General features: G+C 34.1%; 1 protein-coding gene across 2 annotated transcripts; it reads right to left on the bottom strand.

Moving 5' to 3' along the window:
• Positions 1 to 343: 343 nt before the first annotated feature.
• Positions 344 to 13,694, bottom strand: LOC117333084. 2 transcript variants are annotated; one of them, XM_033892211.1, is made up of 9 exons: positions 13,653 to 13,694; positions 9,595 to 10,144; positions 8,445 to 9,155; positions 6,638 to 6,842; positions 6,021 to 6,089; positions 5,691 to 5,807; positions 5,356 to 5,431; positions 4,097 to 4,214; positions 344 to 3,852 (listed from the first exon to the last, which is right to left on the bottom strand). In XM_033892211.1, exons 2-9 carry the CDS (start codon positions 9,988 to 9,990, stop codon positions 3,745 to 3,747), a joined length of 1,800 nt encoding a protein of 599 aa, XP_033748102.1. In that variant the 5' UTR covers positions 9,991 to 10,144; positions 13,653 to 13,694; the 3' UTR covers positions 344 to 3,744. The 2 variants fall into 2 exon arrangements, with proteins under 2 accessions (XP_033748102.1, XP_033748103.1); XM_033892212.1 differs by having other exon boundaries at positions 5,691 to 5,804.
• Between the last annotated feature and the right edge of the window lie 28 nt (positions 13,695 to 13,722).

The raw sequence follows: 13,722 nt of genomic DNA, 5'->3' as shown, positions 1-13,722 counted from the left end.
TATGAAATTTCAGAAAGATCCCTTCAGTACTTTCTCAGAAATAGCGATAACAAACTTCAATTGTCAAAATCCAAGATGGCTGCCTGTCGGCCATGTTGTTTTCCGATTGGTCTCAAAACGCAATATGCATAACTAGGCACCAAGGGGAACCTACATATGAAATATGAGAAAGATCCCTTCAGTACTTTCTGAGAAATAGCGATAACAAGAATTGTTTACGGACGGAGGGACGGACGGACGGAGGGAGGGAGGGACGGACGGACGGACGGAGGGACGGACGGACGACGGACCACGGACGCAGGGCGATTTGAATAGCCCACCATCTGATGATGGTGGGCTAAAAAATCACCACCAATTCAAGTATATTAGTTAATTCTACCTATCAAAATAATTCTGATACTCAGCTGATACAAAATATTCGGATACTCAGCTGATACAAAATACATGTATTCTGATACTCAGCTGATACAAATAAATGACTTGCCAGTAACATCTCATATGAGGGTATCAATATGGTGTCAAGACTTTATTTTATATGATCTAAATAAATACATCACTACCAACTCCTAGTGTCTCAGTAAATACATCACTACCAACTCCAAGTGTCTCAGTAAATACATCACTACCAACTCCTTGTGTCTCAGTAAATACATCACTACAAACTCCTAGTGTCTCAGTAAATACATCACTACCAACTCCTAGTGTCTCAGTAAATATATCACTACCAACTCCTAGTGTCTCAGTAAATATATCACTACCAACTCCTAGTGTCAGTAAATACATCACTACCGACTCCTAGTGTCTCAGTAAATACATCACTACCAACTCCTAGTGTCTCAGTAAATACATCACTACAAACTCCAAGTGTCTCAGTAAATACATCACTACCAACTCCTTGTGTCTCAGTAAATACATCACTACCAACTCCTGGTGTCTCAGTAAATATATCACTACCAACTCCAAGTGTCTCAGTAAATATATCACTACCGACTCCTAATGTCTCAGTAAATATATCACTACCAACTCCTGGTGTCTAAGTAAATATATATACCACTACAAACTACTGAGATAGTCCTCAGTGTTTTGCTGAATTCACCACAGGACTGTTAACATTTACCAAGGTAACACAGATGAAACATTTCAATTACCGTACTGAAATCTATCTTTATGACTTCCAAGATCCATTTTTTCACTTCAAATACCATTTGCATTTGAGCAGAAATGTTAGTTTGAGCAAGAATAACTTTGATTTGTAAATATGACTCCAGGATACCAGATATATTTTCTTGAAAAAATCTTAATCATGGATTTAGTATCGTATCCAATATTCTGTCTTTTATAATATTTTTTCACCTTTGTACACTTGAAACATCACGCTGTTTAATAGGCATTTTAATTTTAGCATTATCTCATATCAATCTTACATTAAAACTCGCCATTTACAATATCTGAAATACCAGTTCCTTTTTATCATCAAATAACATAATGTATTATTAAAGTAAAAAAGACAAAATATGGCTATAGTTATAAGTCATTATTTTATAGAAAAAAAAATCTAGTACAAATTTAAAGTTAAAAAAAATAAAACTCTATTAGCTAGGAAGTAGTAGGATTGTATCGTAAGTATAAAAATATGGTTCTATAAAATCAGGCATACTAAAAACTGACCATTCTAATTTTTCAATCAATGAAAATGCATTAAAAACAAATTATTTCTTGGTTTACATAAACTTTGTTTTGAAGTGCGAAATTTTCACACAAAAAGTGTGACTGTATTACAAAGGTGCACATTTATATTGTTAAACCTGTGTAATACAGTAAACAGACAGTGTACCTGGTATATCAGTGAGCAAGAGGTGTGTACATCACATACTCCTATACTGGGCAGTCTACAGTTTTACTTCATATTCTGGACAGAAATAGGTCAAATCTGTGACTTTACTAGCTAAACATTGAATAGTTCCCTTATATTAGTTATAAGCTGTGGCAATTTGTCCAACTTCGACAGTTATATAACTGAAAGCAGTTAAACATAACACTGTACAATCTTAAATCCATTTTTTTGACTGGTGCACTTTGACAGCAGATGCAGCCAAAGTTCTTAACCATTTACTCTGGTGCTATGTTTTTAACAGTGAATTCGAATAGTTATAAACAAACTCAAAATTGAAATTTTCAGTTTATTTTTTGGAAGTTCATTCAAAGTATCAGACTCAGGTCTGGTAACTTTCATAGAAGATAATAATGTTGGCTTAAAAACAGTTGATCCCAGGCCAATTGTTATTGATAATAATGTTGGCTTAAAAACAGTTGATTCCAGGCCAATTGTTATTGATAATAATGATTGTCTGCTTCAATTTTTGTGTTAAATGTTTGTATACGAAATGAAAAAATCTACTCATGCTACCTTTGGGAAGTAACCATTGCTCTTTGAAATATAAATGTGATGTACACTGTCACAACGTTAGTACGATTTACAAAAAACAGACATTTGTTTTCTCTTTTTTAGATACTTTGGTAGTGCGTAAAACTATTACTTCAGTTTGCCTTTTTAAAACAATCGTATAATCTGGTATATAATAGACCAAACTTTTATCCAACAACAATCTGTATAACAATAGGAGTACTGTATGAAATGAACTCTCTCTACCTCAAACACTAAAAAGTATACACATATTTGTGCATCAATATTAATATGAATAAAGAGGGTAATAAGAAATTAAGATGAAAAAACATTAAGAAATAAAACCTGGCACTATGTCATGATTCTCATGTGACTGTAATGAGCTTAAAGCTGGTGAACTTACAGCCTATATACAAATATACATAAGTATTATCATCTACAATATATTGCATGTATTCTATGTACAGTGTACTTTGTACACCTGTAGAACTGGTAAGTATTCATACACTTACCAACGTCCTCGTATCATAACTATACACAATGTTATTTCTCAATGAAAGCCCACTTCCTGTATGGAGGTTCGCAGCACCTCAGCCATCCTCGGTCAGTAAAGAACATCCACACCTCAAACTTATCCTCACGGAACACATCCTGATCATCTGAACACTTCATAACAAGATTACTCTATATATATCACAGAGTAAAATATTAAAATTCCAATTAGCCTTATATGGTACAAGAGTTATAAACGAGCGTTGAGTATATACAAACTATTGGTAATAATACAATGTATTGGTATATCTATTGCAAAAGTCAACAAAAATGAGCTTTGTCATTCAAAAAAATTATTTTTTAATTGCACGTCAAATTCATGTTAATTAATGAAATACCCTTGATAAGATTCTTTGAGTGTTTGTTATTTAGTTTTATATTTATGAAAATTTCAAAATCAGAAAAATGAGTAAAACAACCATTAACATTAAATAAAAGTGAATGTTGTTTTAACAAATATTACTTTTAAGAGTTTTACAGTAGAAGTTAAAATTGCTTGTAAAAAATTAAAACCCCCACAGAAAGCTTTTGTACCCTTGCAACCTTTGGACAATTAAATAAATCAAAATTGAAAATAAAATTTCAATGTTTCCTCCCTGCTCACAGGTATGGTTTGGTCCAGAACAGTACTGGTCATCAGTGAAAATTAAGGGTAAGGGGAGATATCACATACAGCATATCATCTTTGGTTAAACATACTCGATGAGATAACTGATTTTTAAATGCACTGTACTAAAGATATGAGTATCAGTTGAGGTTGCCCTAGAGTTTTTGTGTCACTATGACAACTACACCATGTCTGTTGCATGGTTGTCATGGTAAGCAGTGATGGTATCCGGGTGATATGGTGGACGCTGTACTGTTTTGTAGCTTGGCACTGCTGTAATACTGCTTGGCTGAAATGTTTAAAAGATTTATTTCAATTCTTTGAATTATACAACAAGAGGCCAATTAGGCCTGTGTTGTTTACCACTGTGAGTTATGAGAAAAACAATGCCCATCCAAGATTTTATGCTGACCAAACAATCATAATAACAGCTGGTAAACACAACAGTTATGTGATACTTAGTTTGGTTAAATGATTAAAACTGATCTGGTCAAATTAAATTAGTCAACCAAATTTAATGATAGTAGACTCACCAAAGGTTCTATCTCTGTTCGCTGGTTGTAGGGGTGATCCATATGGTCATGTGCATTGAAGTCCTCTTCGTCACTGTCAAGGAGGTTTACCATTGAGGGTGCCAACTTCTCTTTCTGTCTTTGTCAGAGTTAAGGGTTACTTTAGCTGGTGGTGAACCATCATCAATCATCAGTTTTTATTACATACCTAACTTATTCCTGGTTCAGTAATATGTAGTCTTCACAATTTCTTTCAAATGTTTTAATTTATAACTAGAAAATGTTTATGGGACGAGGATATTTCTGTAAAAACAGTAGTTATAAATACCTTGACTGAACCCTGAGAAAAATACTTTCCAAATTATTCTTAAATGACATTTGAATAAAGTTTGATAAATAGAGGCGATTTCATAGTATCTTCAGTTTTCAATCCTGTGGTTAATACATATTTGTCATTACTAAAGACACAACCAATATTAATATTCTCTTTTCGACTTTCACTTACCAACAATGTCCTCACCAGGCTACTGACCAGTGATATATCTATGGTACATTTTGTCTTGAGCATTTTGATTGGTCAATTCTATATAGTGAATTGAGATATGTGTTATTATTGGTGTTTGTCAGTAAAAATGTTATATTTTGCTGAAGTGAAAAGAACACTTTAATAGATTGGATATTTCTGTAGGTTTTAAGTAAAATGTAACACATTGTAAAGATATGTTATTTATATAATGACATTGACAATGATATTGGACTGGGACAGGACAGGAACACAGACATCACTATATAATTTAATTTTGTATGAAACACGCATTTTCATTGGCTGAAATAATTTTGTTATACCTCCATAACAAAATTTTTGACGATGCGAAATGTAACGTCATTTTTGATTGGCTGATGACGTTGCGTAATAATTTATCACAGAAAAGAGTTTGCCAAAGAAAGTGAAATATCTTGGTGTGTATAAGACGAAATTAAATTATAAGAATTAACATTAATTATTTTTTCTGTTATACAGTCATAACATAAAAAAACTGGAGTGTTCGCGGTTTATGAAGAGAGTACACTCCAGTTTTTTTATGTTATGACCTGTTATAGCGGTTTATGAAGAGAGTACAGTTTTTTATGTTATGACTGTATAAAAAATAATTAATGTTAATCCTTAAATATCTGCACTAAAATAAAATGATGCATGCATTTAAAGCAGATTGCAATGTATATAGTTGTATACACATAAAAAGTATATGTTAGGAAACATTTTCATATTGAAAGGATACATTTGTTTCAGAGTCATCTTTTTCTTCTTTCTAGAGAAAAACTTCTTTGCTAATGCTACAAACTGCTTTCTTGATGCTGTGAATAAAACAAACATTGACAGAGCATATAAAACAAGACAATGTTTAACAATATCCATAAGTGACCAACGGGAATGTTCCATATCATAGCTCTATGACAGACAGACATCTCTGATAAGATATGCTTAGCCAGTCAAGACATACAGGCAAGGTATGAAAAATTTGATTTCAAATCAACTTGAAAAAATAACTCTACATAACCAGCATCACAATTCTAAATACTAATGTAACAGTTGGGACTCGGTAAACTTCCTCACCTCCACCCATATTGTTAAGTTGGCGTCTCAGCTCGGCATCATCATCTTTATCTTTGGGTATGGGCTGACTGAAGGGAAACGCCTCCATATGATCGGTGCTGTCCTGTCCATACCCTTCTTTAATCAAATGATCAGTTTTAATAACATGTACTTCATGACCATATGATTGTAACTTGTATTTCAATATCATGCTTTACTGTCCTCCATATATAGCCTAAACATAAAGGAATTTCTATAACTTAATCAAATATACTGTGTACATGAACAAATCTAAATTTATTCTATTACATTTTCCATTTGTAATATAAAATATTGCTGAAACTGGCTTACCGTGTTCTAGTGGAGGAAGTTGCTGGGGGGGTTCAGGGATAGGCTCAAAGGCTGACAAATTCATACGGTCTGCAAGGTACACGGTTATCAATCTTACATATTAAGTTTTAAAGTTTTAATTATGATCTGCTGATCATGCATGACAACCTTTAATATAAATACCTGTGCGAACATTTTCAAATATTTAGTATGACAAGACAATTTTCTTCAGGTATCTAGCTAGATAGGTAAGATGCATGTTTCATAAATGAACGTGTTATAATGTTTCTTCTAAGTTCAATAATCGGGCTGTGTTGACCTGGAAATCATCTGTAGAAATAACACCACCTAAAAGTTCATTCATGACTCAAATTCTCTTTTTTACAGTTATATACAGGTTCCATGAGTGCCAAAAGTCAGTAGTTTTTAAAACTTAATAAACTGATCATGATAGTAAAACAATAATTTAACAACAACATAGAGAGTTTGTTAACTTTCTCTTTTACATAGCATATTTCTCTGAACATCAAGTCGTTTGAACATTCTTCAACATTGCAACTTTCAAAGTAGCTCCACTGCTTTATATGAGTATGCTAAGAAAATCAAAAATTAACTTCGAAGTTTACAAAAGAACTCACCCCTCTCCAGTGTTTTCATGAAATCCTCGTTGCTCCTAAGCTCTTGCAGGAACTCGCTGTTCTGTAACATAATGGCCAGCCTCTCGTCCTCCAGGTACTGAGACATTTCAGGGTCAGCATTCATCACTGCTCTCTTTCTTCTTCTCTCATTCTCCTTCATCTTTTCATCTAACATGTCCTGGCTGAACTCCATAGACGAAATCATCTGTTAAACAATCATTATACTATGTAGTTTATCAAAGGCAAAAATGGTAAAAATTGTTCAAGCTAGTAATGTACAATATCACGCCATGTAAAGAATGCAAAAACAGCACCAATTTGCAGATTAAAGAGGGACTGGATTAGACAAGTGTAAACTATATATATTAGACAATATGTAAAAACAAGATTTCAATACCAGTATAGAAAGGGACCAGGATATGACAGGTTATACTTTACAATATATGTGGACCAGGATCAGACAGATTATACTGTACAATATAAGGGACCAGGATCAAACACGTTATACTGTACAATATAAGGGACCAGGATCAGACAGATTATACTGTACAATATAAGGGACCAGGATCAGACAGATTATACTGTACAATATAAGGGACCAGGATCAGACGGGTTATACTATACAATATAAGGGACCAGGATCAGACAGGTTATACTGTACATTATAAGGGACCAGGATCAGACAGGTTATACTGTACAATATAAGGGACCAGGATCAGACAGGTTATACTGTACATTATAAGGGACCAGGATCAGACAGGTTATACTATACAATATAAGGGACCAGGATCAGACAGGTTATACTAGTACTGTTCAATATAAGGGACCAGGATCAGACAGGTTATACTGTACAATATAAGGGACCAGGATCAGACGGGTTATACTACTGTACAATATAAGGAATGCGGATCATACGAGATATACTAATTACAAAACCTAAGTGCAAAACACATCTAACTAGACATTCTAGCTAGACTTACGATTATCAACACTATTATAAGCATGAGATAAACTTTCATATACCGTATTTGACCTAATAAGTGCGCCTGCCCTAATAAGGGCGCCCCTACCTTTTTTCAAGGAAATAAATCTTTGACTGAGTGTCAAAATGGTGTTCAAAAGTAATAATTCATGTGAAATATTTTGCTACTTTATGTGTTCAATTTTCTTCAGCAAATTAAGTAACTGGAACACATGTTTTCGCCACATTTTGTGTATTCCTACAGGCTACAGATGACATGTCAGTGCAAAGAGCACCCAAAACTAAACACATATACAAATAATAACTTACCATCTTTATATGAAGGTAAAGTAAAGACTTCATTCTTGTTGATAAATAACTTTTGTTCAGAACAAAAAGCTAGTAAAAGACATTGTAAATCAATTATTAGGTCAAAGAAAACGATGTTTGATATGATCTTGGAAATCACCTGTTTCTATAAATAGAACACAAAAGAGTTCCATTTGAACATAAATGGTGGAACACTCGTTCTCTGGTCTAAAGATCAGCTGGCATGGTTTACAAGTTTACAGGAGTATTCAAGTGGTGTTAAAGCTTAATATATGATAATGATTAGATATCTTCATTTGGAATATTTTTATGACTGAATATTTTACCGTTTCCACAACCTTGGGTATTCTGCTATAAGGTATAGTCTGTTTCATAAAACTTCAGAATAACTTATCTTAATAAGGGCGCCCCCACTGTCAATTACCCGCGCCCTGCGCCCTTATTAGGTCAAATACGGTATTTACAGGAGAGATATTTTACTGATTAACAACAGTATGGTACATCACATTTCCTCACCAATGACTTTGATCCAGGAGCACTGCCTCTAGCACTAAACGAACTCTGATGCATTAAAGGTGATGTATCCTTGTTTTGGGATGTCAACCATGACTTTTCACTTGTCTTCTCGCTAAGACTACGTGACATCCTCTTACGTTCTCCATGACTACGACTCGACTTTGAATGTTTGTGTCGTGTACTATGAGATTTAGGTGTGACGTCATGTGAAGATGCCATATCATCAAGTGACTGATGCACAGGGCTAGTAAGCATAGGTGGTGTAGAGAGGGTAAGAGAGGAGGGGGGCTGGGGAGTCACTGACAATCTTAAAAAGTCTTCAGGTAAAGTTCCCAGCATTGGTGGGTTCCAGTTACGGTAATTTCTCTTTGGAATTCGACTTTGAATTATGTCCGAATTAGGTAGGGGGCGCTTTAGTTCTGTATTAGACAGAGATAATTCATCAACATCCCCATCTAAAAGGTCACGACCTCTGAATCTTGACCCCAGAGATGAAGATGGTGATCTCTTGCTTCCATTCTGTTGTTCCTTTTTGAGGGAGCCCGAGGGTGACTTGTTTTTAATTGTTGATGATGTTGAGTGGTCTTGGGTCTGACTAGAAATAGGCGTGGTCCAGATACTGCTGGAGTCATGTGAATGAACAGCCTCTGTGTAGGAGGGTGGTGAATCCTCTGTCCTCTCTTCATTGTACTCAGGACAATCGTCAGACAACTGTACAACAACAAGACAATATATATGTTTGGTCATACAAAAGATACCACTCAAAATCTCCTTTTCACTAATTCATTTCAGACAAACAAGCTTATAAACGTATTACCAATGCCCCAAACCCAAAGATCTCATACATATTGCCATTATATTAACATTTATTTACATGTTAATCAACCATTGCCAATTAATCACAATATATTCATAAAGTAAATGTATTTCGAAATATGATAGTTTATACAGGAATATTGATAAAGTAATGTATTAATACATAATGTACCATGTTTATAAAATGAATATAAATCAGATTTGTAATAACAGTACATTTGATTTTAATTTCCTCTTTCCGATCAAATCTAGTGACAAATACTTATCTATTTCCTATATGCACAATATGTGCCTTGGTAGTATAAGGAAACTGATTTCTAAAAATTTTACTTACGGGAGAAATGAGGTCAGATGGCACAGTAACAGGTGAATCACTACCATCATTGTCTATACTCATCGTCAGCAGCTGGTCAATTGTAGCATCCACAGCCCCATCATTTGCCCTCAGTACTGCTTCAATCACATCATTTTCCATCATAGGGAACATGACCTTAAAGTCGGACATGGCCTGATAAAAGTCTAGCTGTTTGGTTGGACGTGATGACTGACGAGAGAGTCTATGATGGTGGTGGTGATGATGGTGACCATGAGTAGATGATTCACCAGGACTCTCTGAACTTGCACTGCTGTTATTGGGAACAAAGTCATTCTCCATACGTGATGACTGCTGGTTCCGACTCCTACGCCTACTACTGTGCTTCTGAGGTTGAGTTGTGTCTGCTGTTGCCATGGTTGTAAATTTTTAATTTGATTTGACTAGTCACGTTGAAATTTGTGCCTTTCAAATCACAAACATATCAAACATTAAATAATTCAGTCATTGTCAAAAGTCGAGTCCATGATGAATCCCAATTCAGAGTTGTAGTATCACTCTCTTATGTTACCTGCAGTAGAAGTAATAAAGGAATTTTGGAAATCAAACATGTTCTTAATATTTTGATAAAGTTGTTATATTTAACTACATATATGTTATGTTAATTACTTCTTCATTAATTTTTTATCAATGTAAAAATTGACACAAAAGAAAAGTTTATATTTTATAATCATTTTCAGGCTTCCAGAAGACCAAGCTTGACCTTGATTTTCAGTGATTTCATAATTAAATTTGACAGTTCAAAATACATGTCAAATAATTCTAACCCTGGTAAATACTAGCCGCAATATATCGCTCGGTTAGAGTGAGAGATCTTCTCTTTAGCTCGATCGGTTGAGCGTAAGACTAGTAAGCCAGAGGTCCCAGATTCGATCCCTAGCGGAGGCAGTGATTTAAATTTAATTAATATAATCCTGCGCTCCGATACATAATTATATAAGTCCCTTCAACCCTCAGGGTAAATCTCATCTTGAGGAATCAAAAGTCTTAAAATTTCAGATTCTATTCAGACTATTTAAATAACAGTGGAATTACAAAAGTCTAATTTTAACTATCTGGCCGATTGAAGGCCTAGGGTGTCTATAGCTATATGTGATCACTAGTATATATACAAAAATGCATTCAATTACGATGGATATCCATGGCCAGATGAAAGGAAATTTAAACACTGAACATACAAATCATTGACACACTATATATATATATCTACTAATAGTACTGAATGTGGATTTAGCTCCAGGAATGAAACCATCAACAGAAGATTATGTGCTCAATCTATAATACCATAACCCAACATCATTAAAACAACTCATCAATATACATGTATATACCAGCTAGTGCCATGAAGGGAATATTAAATAATGAATATGAAATAAATACTTATATCCACTCTACACATTTAACCAGTGTTTCTGTTCCCATTATTTTTCAGCCTCCCGTGGCTTTTAATTGAGCTGGGAAAATTCATCGACATTTTGAGAAATTTGGGAAAATACGAAATTGCAAAAAACAGTATACGTAGTGATTTTGTCAAATAAATTTATTAATACATCTTGTACATAGTTCACCATGTTTTCATCATTATTAAAGTAAACATCACTTGCTACAAAAAGAACACATTATAAGTGGTCTTAAATCATAGTGTGCCCATATAATTATGCCATCATGGTGAGATATGACGTGTTGCTAGTAAAGTTTTCGATGTTTTAATTTTTTGAAAAGATCAACAAGTTCCTCTAAATCAGTCAACGAAAGCTCCTTGTTCAGGTGGCAAATCCTGGTTAGAACGAGTATTCATACCCTGCATATACTGCTCTCCGACAGGGTATAGAAATCCCTCCTACTCAGGCTACAGCCGATAGTGTAGCAAGCCCCACACCGGGCGGTTGTACATGTATGTACACATATTTTTGAGTAGAATTTACATATATATCAATACATGATTTTGATAACATTACTATCAGTATCCTAATGTATAACTAATTCTTCATGTCTTTTTCAGTCAGTCGTTTGTGTAGTATTTGGTTTTACGATGTCTGCATCATTTAATTTTAGCACTTGAAATCACTGACATCTATATTACAAAGCGTTTTATTGATCAAGATCGAAAAACTTGGAAGTGATAACGTTCATATTAGAATCTAGTTAGGTTTGGAAAATACTTTATGACTTCGTAAAACGTGATGTTATCATTTACAAAATATCAGAAAGTAGGTAAAAGAAACAATTTTTTAAAAAATTTTCAACTTTATTAATTGGGGAACTTCATAGAAATTTTGGGAAAATACAACATTTTTGGCATAGGGGAAACAGTCGATATTCGGCAGTAAAACAGGCCAAACAAAAACACTGTTAACTATATATCAAGTCATTTAAAAAATCCTGACTATCTATACAGTTGCAGAGATCTATGATCATCAGAAATTTATCTAAATACTCATAATATAATATGTATTCAAGCTCCAAGAAATCATAAATCTACAAAAGATTATATGCTGATTACATTTATTCCCAATACCATAGTATTAGTAATATAATATAATTATTATAGTCAATTTTCAGTCAATTTGACAATTTAGGCCCCTATAGCTCCCATCATTCTCTAGGGTCAGTCTGAAGGCAAAATGTGCATACCATCAAACCGCCATCCTATACTGATAATATTAATTCTAACATTCTAACAAAGTTTCCAATGGCAATTAAAGAAATGCTCAAATATGTGATTTCCCTGAATTACGTGTCCCCACCTCAGGGGCAAACATGAGACCCTGGGGTCATGAAATTCACAGTTTTGGTAAAACATCTTAAGACCCTTCTATCTATGAAGGGTATTTGATTCTACATTATTTGGGCGTTCAGAAGATTTTAAAAATTTCAATGAAATTTTTTGCCCCGCCCCTCAGTTTTTTTATTTGGAATTGGTTTAGGCATTTCCAATTAGACGTTGAAAATGTAAATTGTTTAATACAGATGCACAAAGACAGACAAAAGGTTATTAGAATAGTCACTTGATTGAGACATCAATATGCATGCACCATTCGTGCAATCTTGAAATATATACAATGACATGCATATATTGTAACATCTGCCTAAAATTCTTAACTGATTTGTATTCTACAGCTAGTCCCTTAGAACAACAAAATTTATCCAAGAATTTTTTAAACCTGTACCATATTCATTTCTTGTTGACTTGCTATATTTTATTACAGAACTTTTGTCCCACCCCTCAACCCTGTGGCACAAGATCTACTGCTTATTATATTATATCCAAATTTTGTCTACTTCTACCAATAATGCTCCTGACTAAATTTGATCAAATATGTCATGCATTTGTATGGAAAAGATGGAGACTACAGATGTGTCGACACCATGACATAATCTATCTTAAGACCAGGCGAGATAAAACAATTCCTACAAAGGCTGTTTTTTCTGTGTCACATATATAGTAAGTGATGATAGGAATATATATATTAAAATGCAACCTGTCTATAAAGGCCTATTTTCCCTGTATTAAAATATTAACATTTTTGTAGACTTAGTTACCTCTATGAAAAATACCATAAAAATAAACAATGAAAACAGCAAATACCAATCAATGAGAACACTCAAATTTTCAGTTGAAATAAACAATGATAGTTTCTGTCTGGTCCAATGGTTGTGACCGTCGACAGCATATTCCATTGAATCTGGCGGATATAATTTGATGACGAGTTGTGTTGCCAGCAGTTAATGTACCCTGTTAATGAGCGCCAAAAGTTCGCACTCATTAAATACTACTGAGAGGGTGACTCAGTTGACAGCTATGCAATTTGTACTCAGTGGAAGATTGTAAACGAGGGATGATCATCAGTGCATCACAACCTTACCGACCAAATCGCTCATTTCAGAACACGGACGTTAAATAAAGCAATACATATATCATGTACGTATTACCACAGGTTATCGTTTGTATGAAACAAGTCCTTTAACAATCAATCGTCTTAGAAATACTTTTTTAAGTTACATTTTTTCTCACCCACCTGCCAGGATCGACCGGATGTAATTGTAGTTCTCGTTCTAAAGTCTCGTAATTCATTCATGCGAGATCAC

This window comes from Pecten maximus, chromosome 8 (genome assembly GCF_902652985.1).
Source record: "Pecten maximus chromosome 8, xPecMax1.1, whole genome shotgun sequence".
Taxonomy (NCBI): domain Eukaryota; kingdom Metazoa; phylum Mollusca; class Bivalvia; order Pectinida; family Pectinidae; genus Pecten; species Pecten maximus.
Note: the sequence above shows the minus strand (reverse complement) of the source record. Positions and strands in the feature narration are given on the sequence as shown.

Excerpts from the sequence above, each read along its gene's own strand:
- LOC117333084 (XM_033892211.1), bottom strand. The coding sequence starts at position 9,990 with ATGGCAACAGCAGACACAACTCAACCTCAGAAGCACAGTAGTAGGCGT. Across the intron at positions 9,156-9,594 it reads CATCTGACCTCATTTCTCCC|TTGTCTGACGATTGTCCTGA; the intron begins GTAAGTAAAATT and ends GTTGTTGTACAG. Across the intron at positions 6,843-8,444 it reads CTCCTGGATCAAAGTCATTG|ATGATTTCGTCTATGGAGTT; the intron begins GTGAGGAAATGT and ends ATTGTTTAACAG.